The 17,473-nt window shown below is 57.8% G+C and overlaps 1 protein-coding gene across 7 annotated transcripts; it reads right to left on the bottom strand.

Moving 5' to 3' along the window:
- Positions 1–1,886: 1,886 nt before the first annotated feature.
- RASGRP2 (RAS guanyl releasing protein 2) lies at positions 1,887–17,416 on the bottom strand. Of its 7 annotated transcripts, none has more exons than XM_035722776.1 (17): positions 17,158–17,416; positions 14,420–14,560; positions 13,660–13,762; positions 13,036–13,098; positions 12,573–12,707; positions 11,637–11,787; positions 11,260–11,433; positions 10,977–11,093; positions 9,570–9,851; positions 8,364–8,441; positions 8,012–8,134; positions 7,570–7,685; positions 4,230–4,371; positions 3,884–3,920; positions 3,335–3,511; positions 2,273–2,337; positions 1,887–2,097 (listed from the first exon to the last, which is right to left on the bottom strand). In XM_035722776.1, the coding sequence occupies exons 2-16, from the start codon at positions 14,490–14,492 to the stop codon at positions 2,279–2,281; spliced, it is 1,830 nt and encodes a 609-aa protein (XP_035578669.1). In that variant the 5' UTR covers positions 14,493–14,560; positions 17,158–17,416; the 3' UTR covers positions 1,887–2,097; positions 2,273–2,278. The 7 variants fall into 7 exon arrangements, with proteins under 7 accessions (XP_035578669.1, XP_035578670.1, XP_035578667.1 ...); XM_035722777.1 differs by lacking the exon at positions 17,158–17,416 and adding an exon at positions 16,440–16,556 and having other exon boundaries at positions 12,573–12,704; XM_035722774.1 differs by lacking the exon at positions 17,158–17,416 and adding an exon at positions 16,440–16,556.
- Positions 17,417–17,473: the final 57 nt, after the last annotated feature.

A 17,473-nucleotide genomic window follows, 5' to 3' on the forward strand; every position in this document is an offset into this window, starting at 1 on the left:
ACACACAGACTTGCCCAGCCAGACACCAGGGCACGGAGAGACAGGCAGACAGGTGCAGTAACTCACAGATTCTCTCAGACCCTTTCAGATGGGTGTAAAAAGGGAGAGCAGGAGGACAGGGGCAGGGAGAGATGTAAGAGTGAGCATCTGTCTCCTGTCCCTACCCGCAGCTCCCTCGGCCACCTTTGCCCATCAAGGGCAGGAAAGGTCACCTGGCAGCTCCTGCACCTCCTGCCCCTCCCCCCAGCTACAGGAATGTCTCCCCCCAAGGTCCAAGGTTCAGACTACCCATAGTAGTTGGGACCCACCACCTCCAGACAACCACCCCCAAAGGCACCCACTCAATGTGGCCCTTCTCCCAGGCACAGTCCAGCGGGGACACACGGTAGGGGGAAAAGGCAGCAAATAGAGCATGTGTGTCTGTGCACACAAACACACACACACACACACACACAATGTGAAAGCTCGTACACCACATTCACACAGGCAACCATGAAATGACAGTCCCACATTACACTCCCGGGGCAGGGCAGACCTGAGCCCACATCTGCATTCACACACACACACACTGGGAAGAGGCCCGGCTGGGGCTGAGGTCTGCAGGGAGGAGAGCCGACCAGGCTGCAGGGATGGAGGCAGCGCGGGAGGCGGGCGGCACAGGGAGCGAGCTGCTCTTCACAACACAATCGCCGTCTGTTGTTATAGCAACTCAGCCCCCAAATCGTGAAACGGATATTACAGCCTTCAGAGGGGGAAGGGCAGGAGGGGGCTGAGGACGCTAGTGCGAGGGACCCGATGGGGGACAGGACTGGGGGCCTGACAGAGGGCGGTGCTGCAGCTGAGATGTAACAGGATGGGGGGAGGAGGTGACCTCAATGAGGAGTGGGCCAGGAGTGGGGTCTCAAGGGGAGAGGTGGGCATGGGGTCAGGGGACCCTGAGGGAGGTGCTGAGGCCATTGCTTTGCAGGTAGGGATTGGGGTGCTCAAGCCTCCACCCCCAGGACAATCCACAGCTGCTGGAGGATACACCCCAGGTTGGGGGCTGAGGAGGTAACTCCCCCACTCTCCCGCGGGCTGCTTGGAGCCTGGCCCAGCTTCAGAATCTTTAAGAAGACCCCCAGTCCACCCTCTTCACCCAGACCAGCCTTAGAAGTGGTCTTAGCTAGCCTTCCTCAGGTAGCGGTGACCCCCAAAACCTCCGTGCTGCAAACTCAGGAGGGAAGAGCTGGGCTGGGAGAGGCCACAGGAGGCTGAGAGCAGGATCAATATGCATTTCCCCTGGAAGTTGCCGTCCTTCCGGCTGGGCTGGCAGCAGCACGGGGCCAGGAGGCTGCAAGCTCAAGCAGTACACCCCCCCACCCTGAAGCATGCAAGCCCAGCAGGGGCTACTGGGGCCTAGGCTGCCCAGGGCCCCACCCCTTCCCCTCCCCCTCAGCCAGCACTCTGGGCTGCCCTCTCTCCCCCATGATTCTCTGCCGTGAGGTCCCCATTGCTGGAAGGATTCAAGCTGGGGCTGAAAGGCCACCTGTCAAGCGAGGGAATTTTGGCTATGGGCTGAAGGCTATGGTTATACATGACCATTGGCCCCAGCAATTCTGGGAGCAAAGAAGCACAAGCTTCAAGTTTTAGACGCCCAAGATTCTGGACTCCTGGAGATTGTAGACCCTTCCCCAAATTGTTATAGTCCAAGGTTTTTTGGTTCTACAGTTCTAGCTCCCAATTCTAGTCCCCCTACAATTCCCAACACATGAGACTCCAGACCTCCCAAGATTCTCTGACTACAGAGTTCTAGACTCCAAGACTCTAGTCCCTATGATTACAGTTCTCGGCCCCCCGACCCCATCCCCGCCCCCGTGAAGATTCTAGACTCTGATGGTCTAGGTTAATTACACGGGCCTTTTTATTCCATCTGGAAAATACAAATATTCACAAGAGTCTGTACAACCTTAGGGACGCCAGCCCTGGCCCAACCCTCAGTTGCATGCTACCCTCACACCCCACCCCCCAGCCCCAGCCTGCTGCCCCAGCACCCCAGGCTTTCTGCTCTGGTCCAAGTCTTTTTTCCAAGGCAGATATGAGTGCTTGATCCAGTCACAGCTGGGAAGGAAAAAAACAACAACAACAAAATAGAGGTTGTAAGGAAGACCTTCCCCAAAAAAGTAGGAGTCCACCTGGCCTGGGCCATTTGGACAGAGCACCTGTATCCCGATCCCACCCCCCCCGCCCCCATGCCCCAGCCGTCAGTGGCACAGGCTGTGAAGGGACGACTCACCATCCATTACAAGTGGATGTCGAATACGCCATCCTCCACTCTCTGCACCTCCTCTTCTCGGATCTCTGCAGGGAAGTGGGGGGGGGGGTCACAGGAACAACACCTGGGTCCTCATGCCTTTGGCAGCCCTTCCCCCACTCACAGGAGGCACCCCACCCCATCCCGGAAGCAGGTCCATCCAACAAAAATCAATTCACCAAATGACCAATTGGCCTCATTTTTGAGGCTCTTTCTCTAAGTTTTCATTCCGCCGCAGCTTTTTCACAGCCACAGATTTGTCAGTGCAGTTTGCTTAAAATGTCAATTTTGTGTGTGTTTCACATTTTAGACCCCCAGCACTTCTGGAAGGCTCAATGCAAATGGTTTCATCTTTTCTATTTTTGAGGACTTATGCCTGGTGCCTGCCTCTATTTTTGAGGACTTAATGCCAATCCAAACGGTTGCGGTCAACTGCCTTAGACCCCCCTTTAACATGGTTGCTCAGACTGTTCTCAGCAAAACAATCATTGGGGGAATTGTCATTCAGCAAACTGACCCTAAAGGTACCACCAGAGACCCCAAGAGAGCCGCCAAAGATGTTCAGGGCAAGGGACTTTTCTCAGAATGGTGTCCAGAGCAGCCAAAAAGGGAAATACAGGCAAATGGCTCACACAACTCCCTCTACAATCCATTGTCAATCCCCCTAACAAAATAAGAGTGTGACTGGAATTTTTTTTTTTTTAAGTAAACTTTATGCCCAACATAGGGTTTGAACTCGCTACCCGGAGATCAAGAGTCACATGCTCTACAACTAAGCCAGCCAGGTGCTCCTGTGACCGAAATCTTGAAACCTCTCTCACTTTTACTCTTCTTTATGTATTAGCCTCTCTTAGCTTCAGAAGATCAAGGGTTCCCAAGCCCCCTCCTGGCCCCCTTACCTGTTCAACCCTTCTTTATCGCCCCACCAAAATAATAGAATTACCAACTCTGGAACGGTTTCCATCCTGGATAAGTTAATACTTTGCCAGAATGGCCCTGCCTTCCTCCCTTTAGAGACCAAAACAGAATGAGATCCCCTCTTACCTGGAGGCCGGGAGCCTCGCCTACCGGGGCGGGGCAGGGAGAAGCTGAAGGCCCGATGATGGGTGTGTGTGGGTGAGGGTGAGGGTGCAGACCCCTCCAGACTCACACTCTGGGCCCGGCGCCGGCACTCAACTGACAGACGGTCTTTACACTGCTTGTGGCAGTTCACACCACAGGCTGGGGGAGGCAGATGGGGAGCCCAGCCAGGGCCATTTGTCAGAACACCCTCATCCCGTTCTCCAGGCCTCCACCTCTCCCCAGTTTCTTTTGCTCCTGAGCAGCTGCCCCACCAAAATAAGAATCTTCCAAAGTGCCTTCTTCATCCTACTTGCCAGTGCATGCCTTCTCCAAAATTCTGTTCCTGGGCAGCTGTCTCACCAAAATCAAAACCCACTTGAAGGCTACCCCCCACCCCTTCAATATGACCATCGTGCCTCTCTGGCTGCAAGGTTCTTCACTGCTCGGCAATTGCCCCACCAAAATAAGAATCCCTACCCAGAGAGTAACTCTTCCCCCGCCCCCCAAATTCAGCCCACCAGCCCTGCTCACCTCGGCATTTGAGGCCCTGCTTGTAGATGCCCAGGATCTGAAATAGAGGAGGGGGCCGTGCTGGGGAAGAGGTCTTTAGAGCTAATGACTCTACGTCTTCCTTCTCAAGGGCAGGGACTGGGACTGACCCTCTCTGGGCCCCTCTCAGGGCTAGTTAGGCGCAGAACAGCGAGAGGAGAGACAGTCGGGATTAATACGGTTTGCCCCGGCAGAGAAGCCTCCAGCAGGGGCGGGGCCAGGGGGCGCGCGAGGCGGGCGGAGGGGGCCAGGGCCGGAGAGGCGGGGCTTAGGCGGGGCTTAGGCGGGGCTTGGGCGGGGCTTAGGCGGGGCTTAGGCGGGGGCTCACCAGGGCCTTGCAGTGGCGGCAGGCAACCGGGCGCAAGGAGCTGTTCTCGTGGAAGTTGTGCACGAAGCCCATGCGGCCGCCCAGCACGGAGCTGGAGCGCAGGAAGTAGGAGACCATCTCCTCCCTGCTGATGCAGCCATCCCTGTCGGGGGAGGGGGAGCGCCTCAGGTCGGGCCCTCCCCTGGACCACCCACCAACAGGCCTAACCCATCCCACTGGGAAGCTCCCTACCAGGTAAAGATCCTCACCCAACTCCTGATTTTGGATTTGGATTCCTGGTGCAGGAAAGACAACGCTAGCCTTGGAGTCAGGCAGATGCGCGGGCGGCTACTAACTACTTGTGTGGTCTTGGGCAAGTCACTTGCCCCACTACCAGTCACCCCCCCACCCAGATTTCCTCCCGCCGAAAAATGGGGATCATAATTCCTGCCCCGGCCACTTCACAGACTTGGGGTAGACACTAACTAAAAGGGCTGTGCACTTGCCCACGAGATCATCAGCTTTTGTTTTCCAAAGTGAGCTCTTTGGAACACCAGTGGGGAGCCCTGAGAGTTAAAAGAGATTTGTGAGGAGATGCGGGACCGGGTAAGATCGGGGAAAAGCCGCGTGTGCCTCACTCTCATGTGAGTGTCAGAAGGACACCTGCAGTCAGGGTTCCCCCACATAATCCAGGGCTGCCCACAGAACGCTTTTCTCACCCATCAACGTAAAGTAGGACAAGAGTGAGCATGTGCTTGGGAGACAGACCTCAGTTCAAATTTCGGTCGGCTACTTCCTGGCTGTGTGACCTTTGGGCTAGTTAATCTCCCTGTGCCTCAGTTTCCGCTTCTACAAATGGGGACTGTGATAATCCCTGCACCTCAGAGGGTTTGTGTGAGGATTCAGTGAGGCAGGTGCATAGGAAGCATTTACAACAGTGTCTGTGTAGTTAGCAGGTCCTGGGCCACTAGGAGCTATTTCCGGCAGGGTTGGTCCTTGTTGGAAGCTCCTGCCCATTATATCTGGGGCTCCGGGACCTGACCCAGGCGACTGACCCCTCAGTTCAATGGGGCATGGGGGCCACTGGCCATCTAGAAAACAATATCACCCTGGATTCCTACCTCCACACTGTGCATGAACATTAAATCTTCATCAAACTGAGAACACTAATGTAAAAACATAAAAATTATTAAAGTATCTGAAAAGGTGTAAGAGAATAACTTTGTAATCTCCAGGAGATGAGGGCCTTTCTACACATAACACAAATCCGAGAAGCCATAAAGGAAAAGACTGACATATTGAGCACACGACATTTTTTTAAAATTTTATATGGCAAAAGACAACATAAATGACAGACTGGGAGAAAATATTTGCGAACACATTCAACAGCAAAGGGTTAATATTCATTAACACAGATTCTGAAAATTGATGAGAAAAAGACCAACGAACCCAGTGGAATAATGGAGAAAGAATATGAACAGGCAATCCACAGAATAAATATAAGAGGCCAATAAACATATGAAAAGATATCCTACCCCCACTGGTATTGGAGAGATTCAAATTTAACCAAGACACCATTTGCCAATTAGACTGACAAAATTGTAAAGCTTATTATAGCGTCCACTGTTGGCAGGGAAGTTGGGAAATGGGCACTTGCTCACTGCTGATGGGGGTGCAAGCTGACACAACCTTGCCGGAGGTCACTTTGGCAGTCTCTCTTCCAATTTAGAATGTGCATATCTTTTGATGCAATTATCCCACTTCTAGGAATTTCTCCTACCGAAATAGTGACCTGAGTGCAAGGGTACAAAGATGTTCACAGAAGCATGGCATATATTAATAGCAAAAACCTGGGAACAGTCTACATGTCCGTCAGTAGGAGAGTGGTGAGGCCAATGACGGCCCAGCTACACAGTGGGGCTATGCTGCGGCTATTCTAAAGAATGAGGTCGTTCTGCATAAAGCAGCGTGGAAAGCTGTCCATGATAAAGGGTTAGGTGGCTAACAAAAGCAAAAGCAAAAAACCAAGATGTGCAGTTCCATCAAGACAGCGATTAAACAACAACAACAACAACAACAACAACACAAAAACCTGAAAATCCTACTACTACAAATACATAGAGCCTAGTTAAAATACATCCACATTTGCTTTAAGGGCATAGGTGAGTTTTCGAGAAAGAAATGGAAATCCCCAAGTTGCAGAAACAAAGAGCGAGCTTCAAGCTGACGCAGGAAGTGGGGACCAGATGTTGAGGCTGCCCCAGGAGGGGGTGGCCCCAGTGAGCCAGGTGCTGGGTTTTGATACCCAGCTGTGCTGGGCATAAGGCTTGGGGCGTGCAGAAGGTGGGGAGTGAAGGCTGAGACCCCTGTGTGAAGCTATATCCAAGGTCTCCAAGGACTGCACCCTCACTGAAAGTGTGCCCTGGAAAAAAATCCACCCACCAACCCAGGGACCTAACCTAGAACTCGGTCTCAGTTCTGGTAGCAGAAACAAAGCAACTACAACCAGCACCATGGGCAGAGCCAGATTTGTACCAGAACCCTGTTTGTCCATGGAAGGGACCCAGACAAACAGAATCTGTATCAATTTGCACATACATGGGGAAAAAAGACTGGAAGGATACTCTGTTGCCAAACCAGTAACATTGCTAACAAGTTACTAAGGATAATATAACCTCTTCCCATGGGAAAGAGAGGGGGAAAGAGGAAGGGAATTTTCACTTCTTACTTCATAGGTTTTGTTCACTCTAAGTCTATTTTACTACCTGGATTTCTTTTTCACCACGGAGTGTTGCAGTATGAAAAAAAAAAAAAAAACCACCAGATTTTTTGAAACATGAATAACATTAAAATATAACTCGCCCCGCCCGAGATGGACTGTAAATTTTGACTGGAGTTTTGTCCGCTCAGCAAAACAGGGATATGAACATGGTTGCAGGGGGGCATGTTTAACCTACTTCAGAGAACCAGCTGTTTGTCCAAATTGTCAGGATGTGAATTGTTGATAAGCAAGTGGGTGCTGCTAATTACAGGCCTTTCTTTTCTATTCATTAAAACAGGCTACCCAGGAGTTGAACTTGCCCACACTTTTTGCCAGCTGTGAGCTCCACAAATAAAGCGGCATCTATGTCCCCAGGCCACAGTCTTTGCAAGATTCAGGTGGAGCCCCCCATCTGTCTGAATGAGTGCCATAGCTGCCAGCCTCCCCCCACACACACACCAATAAGAGCCCCTCCCCACATTGGTAGCTTCCTCTGCCGAGATCATCTGGTTCAATGGCCTCCTCTTGCACAGGAGGAAGCTGAAACCGGAGGGGAAGTGAGCCTGCCTTCCCTCTCTCCCAGCCCCCAGCCCTCCTCACTGGTTCTGGTCGAGGTCCCCAAAGGCGCTGAGGTAAGGAAAGTTCCCACGGATGATCTGGAACTCTTCCTGGGAGATGTGGCCATCCCCATCGACGTCAAAGTTCCGGAACACAGACTGGAGCACGCAGAGGGACACACAAGGGCAGGAGATAAAACAAGCATCAGCCCCATCCTGCCCCTATTCCCAGGCCACATTAGGAAGGATGTCTCAGATGTGGGTGACTCTCCTTCTCCCCTTTTATCTCCCTCTTCCATACCCCCACCCCAACCCCACCCACTGGCTATGCCACTTGCCTTCTGGAGACTGAGCACTGGCCCTTGAACATGGCACTGGTGTGGCTCCAAGGGGAATGGCCTGGCAAAATCGCTCTTGATTGGCCTGTCCTACGGACCTGTCCCCCGGCCCCACAGGTGCCAGGGCAGGGGGCCACAGAGTCTCACCTCCACCATCTTCTCGATGTGCTCCACCAGGAGTGCCTGATCCAGCTTGGGTTTGGCAGCTGAGGTCCACTCATCCAGCACTGGGGGTCGGGGAGGTGGGGTGCAGCTTGTGGGGCTGGTTGGCTATGGGAATGGTCAGGACTGAGTGAGGGCCAGAGCGAGGGAGCCCAGGGCCCAGGAGAGCAGAGCGGGGGGGAAGCCTTGGGGAGAAGGGAGCCCACCCAACAAGCTGGAGAGGTGAGGTAACCTCTAAGAGCTCTGCTTGCCCTCATGTCCTGGGATTTTCAGAAAGGGCAGAGGTAGGAGACAAAGAGGGCGGGCGGAGTGGGGAAGCAGGGATTCCCTATCTCACCGAGGACTTGGAGCGTGGCTCCCGCTGCAGGGACAGCTGGTAGAGTTCATCCTCCGTCTGATACTGATCCAGAGATACCTGGGACACACACAGGTCTGATCATACCCACTGCCCCTGCTGCCCTCAGGAGCCCACTGTCCAGAGCCCAGGGTCATAGGGCCACCTAGAGGCCATAGCTCGGCCTGGAACCCAGTCCAGAAGCTAGACTCATGGGGCACCTGAGTGGCTCAGTCGTTCAGCGTCTGCCTTCGGCTCAGGTCATGATCCCAGGGTCCTGGGATCGAGCCCCGCATCGGGCTCCCTGCTCCGCGGGAAGCCTGCTTCTCCCTCTCCCACTCCCCCTGCTTGTGTTCCCTCTCTTGCTGTGTCTCTCTCTGTTAAATAAATAAAAAATCTTAAAAAAAAAAAAAAAAGAAGCTAGACTCAGGACAAAAGCCAGCTTAGAACACACCGCAACAGGGCGCCTGGGTGGCTCAGGCTTGATTTCGCCTTAGGTCGTGATCTCAGTGTCATGAGACTGAGCCAGCAACCACATGCCAGCCTAGCACACAGACCAGAACCCACATCTTGGCCCAAACCTGGAGCACAATGCACTGCCAAGAATCTAGCCAAGAATCCAGGTCAGAACACAGCCAAGAGCTCTGAGATAAAGCCCCAACCTAGAACCCAACCCAACGTCCAGAATCCAGCTCAGATTTCAATCCTGATCCCAGTCCAGAGCCTAGAAACAGCTAAGAATTCACTCTAAACCCAAAACCCAAGCCCCAGCTCCATGTCTAGAACCTAATCCAGATCTAGACTCAAACCTCACTCTCATCCTAGACCCCAAAACCAAGTCCAAGTCTGGGCTTGAGCTCAAGGCCATGTTTAGAAACCACCCCTGCACCCAGAACCCAGAGCTGGGCCCCAAGCTTTGAACACAACCCATTCCAAGGAACTCAACCCAGGACCCAGGACCTGCTTCAAGGCCCAGCACAAAAAGCCCACATGGCAGCCTTGAGCTCAGACCTCCGTCCATAGCCCCGTTCAGAGCCTGGAACTCATCTCAGAGTCCACTCCAAACCCTAGAGCCCAGGCTGGATCTCAGTCCCTCTCTCAGAACCTCGAACTCAAGGTAAAGTCCACAACCTTGCACAAGCCCAAGACCGGGTGTGGTTGTCAATCCTGGTGCCCAGGCCCCCAGCATCCCTGCTCCCAACACCTCACCGTGAGTAGGCTCAGCAGGTCGGGGTTGGCCTGCACCGGTGGTCGAAGGCTGGTCACCATGGCCAGCTCCTCCAGGATGCTGAAGAGCTGCTTCATCTTGACGCCATTAAGTCGGGTCCGGGCAGGGTCCAGCCAGTCAGGCAGTGCTAGCTGCAGGGCCACCAAGTCCTTGAGGTGTACGCCCAGGATGGGAAAGCGGAAGCCCACACAGGCCGCCAGCCGGCGCCGATAGTTGCCATAGTTGCCCGTGGCCGTCACTAGTTCTGTCAGACCTTCCCAGAGCTGGGGGTGGGGGTGGGCAGAAGACAGAGGGTCACACACACACACACACACACACACATACACACACACACACACACACACACACAACCATTGGCTCAACTACCCTCCCACCCCCCAGCCCGGGAAACATGGGAGGGGTGAGGGGTCAGAGTCAGGGGTGGGTGAAAGGTTAAAAATCCTCCCTCACTGTCCCCTGACAGTGTCTCCTTTAGCCCCAGAGTGTCAGAGTTCATAGGTCATGAGCTCAAGGGAACACCCACAGCCCAATACCACACCTGTGCACCAGGCCTGGGCATGGACTATCAACAACACTTCACAAGAGAAGAAACTGAGGCTCAGGGAGGAAAACCACACAGGAGAAAGATCCAGAAGAATGTTCCTAGCTGTGTTGTTTGTGACAGCCCACACTGGAAAGACCCCCAGATGTTCAACAGGAGAGTAGATCTATACATTGTGGTAGACTTACAAGAAAATATCATATGGCAACAGAACCGAATGAACAACTGCTCCAAGTAACAGAATGTAAGAATGAAAGAAGCAAGACATAAAATAACATACAACAGGATTCCATTCATAGAAAATCCAAAAACAGGCGACAAAAACCCCGCATTGTTTGGAGATTCGTGCGTAAGTGGTAGGGTTATAAAGAAAAGCAAGCCCATCATCATTACGAAAGTCATGACATCTGTTCCCTCTGATGGGGAGGGGGCTATGCTTTAAGGTGCTGGGAGCTTCGGGGGGCTGGCAATGTTCTATTTCTTGACCTGGGTGGTAGTTACACAGGCGTTTTCTTTATAATGTTTCTTTAATCGCACATATGCTTTCAGTACGTCTCTATACGGACGTCACCCAATATGTGAAAAGATAAATATACGGAGAGGAGAAAAGCGCAAACTTTGGGGTCAGGCAGACCTGTGAGCCCTCACTCTGCCACTCTCACTGTGTAACCTAGTAAGAGCATTGAATCCCTCCGAGCCTCAGTTTCTGTATCTGTCAAATGGGGACGGGAGTGGCCAGCCCCCAACACTACTGGGAGTTCTCAGTGAGGCCAGACCCGGGAAGGCTGGCCCCACAGGCTTGATGAGGCTCTTCCCCTGACACCCCCCCCCCCGGGGTCCCAGGCACCTTGATGGTCTCAGGGCTAACATGACTGTGGGTCTCCTTGAGGCGGGAGATGGAGCTATGGCTCAGGCCTCCAACCACCGCCATCAGCGTGTTGAAATTCTGCAACTGCAGCAGCTTCTGGGGGGGGTGGGGGGGGAGAACGAGGAGGGGCAAGGCAGTGAGTCACTGAACAAGGCCCAGGATTTGGCCCGGCTTTTCTGGAAAGGAGGCAGTGGGTGAGTGGAAAGGAGGGAGTCACCCTCCTGGCCCCCTGGGAGCTTAGGAGAGGGGGAGAGGCAAGCACCTCTGCCACGTGGACGAAGTGCGTGATGACCAGGGCTCGCTGAGGGGCCGTGGGCTTGCTGAGGATCATGAGCTGCACCCACTGTGAGACACTGTTGAAGAGGGAGATGAATCGCTCCAGGACCGGGTTGTCCACGGTGCAGCCGTGGGTCACGAAACTGTGATAGTCCTGAAACTGGGGGCAGGAGTGGCCTCAGCCCCGCCGGGCCCCTCCCCTCACAGATGGCCACTCCTCCCCCTCCAGCTGCCCGTCATCGGTTACACTGAAACCCCCGACGCACCCCGGGACCCTGCCTACCCCAGGGACCGACCCCGTTCCTCCTGGGACCCTCTCCCCAGCCCACACTCCACCCCCTGACTGAGGCCCTTGCGCCGCACCAGGATCTTGCAGAAGGAGCGATACTCCAAGTAGGTGAGATGCTCTGCCAGCTCCATGGGCTCCAGGTGGTCGAACAATAGGGACATCTTTCGCTTTTTCTGTCCTACGGGGTTCCGCTGGGTCACCTGCCTCTTCCACTTGTAGGTGGGGCTGGGAGGTGGGGCAGGGGCAGTGAGCCCTTTGCTGGAGACGCCCCATCTCGTGCGGCCCCACACTCATGCAGACACACCACTCAAGCTGACAGAGGACCTATACCATCTGAGGCACTGTACCGGACACTGAGGTCCCCCGTCCCAGCAACTCCTGCAATCTCCCCCTCGTCATGCACTCAAGTACTGTGCTAGGCGCTGGGGCGACAGAGATGAGCAAGACACAGTTCCTGCCCTTGAGGAGCTCACAGTCTACTGAGGGAGACGGACACAAAAACAGTCACAAAACAGCATGGCACATATACAGGTCTTTGCACGGGCCGGCAGGGGTGGGCGGGGTGTCTGCACACAGTGCTGTGGGGGAACACAGGAGGGAATGACAAATTCTGCCCTGGGAGGCCTCCGAGCCCTCCGAGCCCAGAGACACTCCACACTTGAGCGGAGTCTTCACAACACAGAGAGGCAGGCAAGGGGACTCAGATGAGCAGAGCACCATGGTGGGAAGGGAGGTAAGGCTGGAGAATGGCGAGCAGACCGCGCAGCTGCAGTATGGAGGGCGTGGGATGGGAGTGGGCTGTGGAAGATGAGGCAGGAATGCCAAGCTGGCCGGAGACTACCAAAGGCCTTAATCCCCGGCCGAGACATTGTGAAAGTGACAAGGAGCCATAGGTTTTCAAGCAAGAGAGTGACATGACCCTCACTCATTCAAGTCAACAAACATTTATTAAGCACGGATGGCGTGGGATGCTGAGTGCCCTCCCCAGCCCTCTAGCTTGCCCCACGCACACACTCTCGATGTCAATGAGGCTGCTGTGCCGCCGGTTCCCTTCTTGGTCGAGCAGAGCCTTCAGCTCCTTGATCTGCTCAGCGAGCTCAGGGTTCAAGTCAAACTCTGCTGGGAATGCTGAGATCCAGTACCTGCTAGAAGCTTCCAGTCACCCAAGGCAGTCCTTCCCCCATCGTCCCCGGAGACCGGAGCTCCCCAGAGAGGGGGAAAGAGCCCCAAACTGTGATTCCCCCCCACACACCTCGGGGCTCATTCTTTCCCCACCCCCGCTGTGCAGATCCAAAAACCCAGGCCCATGCGAGCAAGGGGCAAGCCTGCAGCAGCACACCCACCATGGACAGAGCCAGGACTCAAACCCACACGACCAACTCCCAGAACGTGCCCTTTCCACTCCTCAGGCCAGTCTGAAGCCTGAGAGAAGGAAGCAAGAGGAGGGGACAGAGCCCCAAAAGGAAGACTTACCTGACCAGGTGGCATGTTTTCACCTGCAGCGAATTGGAGTTGTCCTTCCGGGATTGTTGGTAGGTGAAGGAGAGTTAAGGAAATCGAGAATGGAGACTAATTCTAGAAAGGGAGGCAGGGGAAGGGTTCCGAGTTCCGGCGGGAGGCTGAAGGCCCGGCCTGGTCCTAGGAGAAATGCTGGGGGCGGGATCTGGGGTGGGGCCTGTCGGAAAGGGGCTGAAGGCTGGGGGGGTGAGGGGTGAGCTTTGGGAGGGTGCACGGCTGAGAAGGGGGCTAGGTTCTGGGGGTGGCTGAAAGCATGGCCTGGGTCCTGGTAGATAGGCCAGAGGACGGACCTGGACTGGGAGTAGGGACAGGTCCTAGACTGTAGGGAGCAGGAGAGTAAAGCCCAGATTGGGGAGGGGGCGGGAGGGGGGGAGGGGGCGGGAGGGGGGGCGGGAGGGGGCGGGGCCTGAGTCGAGAGGAGGAAAGGGGTGGAGCCTAGGCCGTGGAGAAAGGCTGGGCCAAGCCTGAATTCTAGGTCCTAGGAGGGGCTCGCGAAGCCCAATCTTGGCCTGGGCTGGGCAGCCGGGCTCCCTCATGGACTGGGACTGCGGGGCCCATGGCGAGGCCTGCGAAGGATATATGTGGAGCAGTTTTGCCGCCAGCTGAGAGGAAGGGATGTACCAAGGGTGCATCATGAGGAACATGCGCACCAGCTGAGGGTCCCGCACCTTCCCGGAGTCATCTAACTCCGAGGGGTCAGAGAGAAGCGGGTTGACCCTTGGTCCCGTAGCTGCGGTCCCTCAAGCCTACCTCACAGCCCCGCCGGATATCTGGCCCCCCGCCCACCACCTGCTTTCCCAGACTCTGAAACCAGCAGGCAGATGAGAGAGAAAAGGTAGGGTGGGAGAGGGATAAGGCAGGATCCGAAGAACTGGAGGAGGGGAGCATCTGACCCGGCCCATCGTCCCGAGGGGAACCAGCTGGGGCGGAAGAAGCCTGGGTTCCCCAGGGTCAGGAATCCCAGAGGTCATTTCCTGAGTGCTTGGGGGAAGGGGCACCCCTTCACCAGATAAGCTGCCCCCCATCAGCCGGAAACAGCTCCCAGGCCGGAGATAGAGAGTTCCTCCGGATCCTCCGGGGAGACAGATAATGCTCCTCATGGGCCAGAGTCTGGGGATCCCATCCCTCTCCCTTCAAAGCCGGCATACTAGGGAAGGGAAACAATCTTTCTGAAGCGTAGGGATCTCTCTACCCTGTGACGAAGAGCAGGCTTTCGTTAAAAAGGTTGCAGGATACGGAACTGGGTGGGTCTAGGCTGGGGGTCTGTCCTTGGAGGCAGGGACCCCGCTTCAGGCTCGGGGCTGGGCTCAGGCTGGGTGTGCCCTCCCGTGCCACTCACCGAAGGCTTCGATGCAGCCGCGGAGCAGTTCCTCCACTGTGCAGCCCTTGTCCAGGTCTAGGGTGCCCGCCATGGCTGCCGGAGCGGGTAGGCTGGACCAAGCTGCACCCCGGAGCCTCCCACGGGGCTCGGACCGGACCCCTGTCCCGGGAGAAGCAGAGAGGGAGTCTGCGGAGGCGCGGCGGGCGGCGGGGCGGGGGGGGGGGGGGGTTCGAGTCGCCAGGCGGGGCGGGGCGGGGCGGGGCGGGGCGGGCACGCCCCCTGCTGGGCAGGGGCGGAGTCGTCCCCTGCGGCCACTCCCGGGGTTAAACGGTCTGGCCCGCGGATGGTGCAACCCACCAGTTGGGAAACCGACTGGCCGAGAGGCTTCCGGCTCACCCTCGGAGTCACGGGAAGGCCGAGGGGGACTCCCCGGGGATGGGGACGAGCCAGGACTCCGGGGACTGGTTTGTGCCCCAGCCCCTGTTGGGCCCTCTTCCCCTCGCGTCCTCTCCCCAGAGGCACCTGCAGCACCCCGCGGCTCGGCTCCGCGCCCCTCCCGCTTCCCTCCTGCCACAGCCTCCCTTCCCCCGCAGGGTTATTTTGGGAACCCGGAGCCTGAGGGGACCTCGGAGGAATTTCTCCCTGGGATGGGAGGGAGGGAGGAACCCAGGCGTCCTGCCCGCATCGCCCCCTCCTGGGCTCCCTAGGAGGGGAGGCGGGGCTGTGGCAGCCCCCAGGGGCCTGCCCCTGGGGAGGCGAGCTGGAGTGGAGAAGAACATTCCTCGGGCGGGGTGGGGGTGGGGGGGAGCCCGCGGCGGCCGGGAGGCGTCAACGGGAAGCCTGAGCCTGGGAACCGCGCGCTCCCAAGCCACCTCCTCAGTGAAGGCCCCAGGGGTCCGGCCTCAGCCCTTCAGCAGACCGTCTTCCTCCCCAGCCGGAGTTCCTGACCCAGGCCCCCACACTGCACAGTCGAACTGGGAGCGCACACAGAGGCCGGCCACGTTCGAGCACACAGAGAAGGGTGCCCAGAAGGGGGCGCTAGCGCCGTGAGGGGTGGAGAATGCCTGGCTGAATCCACCAGCAACTCCAGTCACTGGCAGGGTCGGACGCACCCATGCAGGGACACACACTCATTCTATACCCGAGGCCAGGGGCTCATATTGGGGTGTAAGACACCCGCCCCCCTACACACACACCCGAGCCTCAGGCACTTGCCTCCCATCCTCCGTCTCAGACACACAATGGCACTCACACCCCGCACACACCTGCAAGAAGGAACCCTCCGGCACACATACCCAGCCTTCCAGCCCAGAACGCAAACCCGTTGATGGGGCCAGTTCCCGGACTTGCAGCTCACTCGAGCCAGGCCAACCTGGAGTTCCGCAGCCACAGAGGCGCTGGAATCGCACACGTGTGCACACACACAAGACAGGGCACCTACACGCATGCACACTCCCACACACGCACACGCCCCCATGGGTGCGCACACACGCCCATTCCGCCGCCCCCCCCCCCCTTCATCCGCAGTCCAGGACAAGCTCTGCGGCCGCAACGCCCTGCCACCCCTCATTCCCGGACTTTGGCAGGGCCTGGCCCCACGAAAAGGTACCCCGCCCCTACACAAACTCCCCCGGGCTGGAGGGGGGCTACTCTCCTGAGTTCTCTGGCCGACTTTTCCTAGGAGCCACCCATAGCCAACCCCGTCTAGCCCCGCTGCTGCCTCGCTGCGTGACCTTGAGAGTCACTTGGCCTCTCGGAGCCTCAATTTTCTTATCTGTCAAATGGGGGGGTCCGCGGGAGAAGGTCCCGCTGAGACGTGGCTGGGAAGAGCCGGATGTGCCGCGGATGCCGCCCCCTCCCGCGGTTGTCCAGGGCGCTTCAGCTCTCTCCCTCCCACCCCGGACCCGGCCGCAGACTCTGCACCCACCAATCCACCCGCTGCCCCCAGCCCGCCTGCGTCGCCCGGGGTGGGGGGAGGGGGAGCCCTAGGGGCCCGGCCCTCTTCTGCCCAGCGCCCCGCCCGCTCTCGCTCACTCACTCTCGGGACCCGCGGCACTGAGCCCGCACCCGGCCGGGCCGGCGCCACCTCCGTGCGCTCCCGCCCGCCGGCCTCGCTGCGGCTGCGGCTCCCGCCCGCTCTCCGCGCCGCGGCCCCGCTTCCCGCCGCCCCGCCCCCGCGCCGCGGCCGCCCCCTCCCCTCCCCGCCCCTCCCGCCCCTGCGCGGGGCTCCGAACCGCTGGCTGCGCCTCCCCCCACCGGGGGCTCCCTCTCGCCCCGCACGCGGCGGGCCCTGCGGCAACTTAACCCCTCCCCTGCCGCGCCGCCCGGGAGGCCAGGGCCGCGGGCTGGGGCTGCGCCACCCGCCGCGCGGAGGGTGGGCGAGCGGAGGTCAGGCCTCGCGGGGCGTGGAGGGGGGGGAACTAAACCGAGAGCTCTCTCTCCCCACCCAGACGCCCCTATGCCCCCCGCCCTGCCTGGTGTTGGGCAGAGGAAGCCGGGAGGGGCAGGAAGCGGACTGCGGTGGGGAAGGGGCGCCCCGCCCAGCCCCCGGCCCGGGTTCCTGTTTTCGAAGACAAACCGTTCCCACGGGGCTAACCGGACCCGGGGCCGGGCGTCTTCCTGCGGGCAGAGGGGGGCACAGACCTGGTAGAGATCGGGGGGCGTGGGGACAGCGGGTCCTTGTGATAGCCTGGAGCAGGGGCTAGGAACATTTGGGGACAGGGGCCTGTGGGAGGGAGGAATGAAAACGCGGCTACCTGAAAACGTGGCCTCGGTGTCTGGGGATGGGGGCGGGGGGGCTCCAGTTCATACAGTGGGGACGGGATCCGGAAGCCTGGCTCCCCACGGGGCCAGATGGGAAGGGGCAGCTGCAAGCCGCGGGTGGGTTCTGCGCAGCTTGGAGACTGGAAACCGGCGTGCGGGTCCCCCCACCCCCGGCAGGGAGGAACTTGGGAGGGGCAGCCACAGGCAGTTGGGGTCCCCACAAGACAGGCCCAGGGGAGCCGGTAACCATTTCCGGCGGTTTGGGTTCAAACACACTCACTGTGAAACCACGGGCCCCAAACCTGTCTT

Source organism: Zalophus californianus, chromosome 11 (assembly GCF_009762305.2).
Source record: "Zalophus californianus isolate mZalCal1 chromosome 11, mZalCal1.pri.v2, whole genome shotgun sequence".
NCBI classification, from domain to species: domain Eukaryota; kingdom Metazoa; phylum Chordata; class Mammalia; order Carnivora; family Otariidae; genus Zalophus; species Zalophus californianus.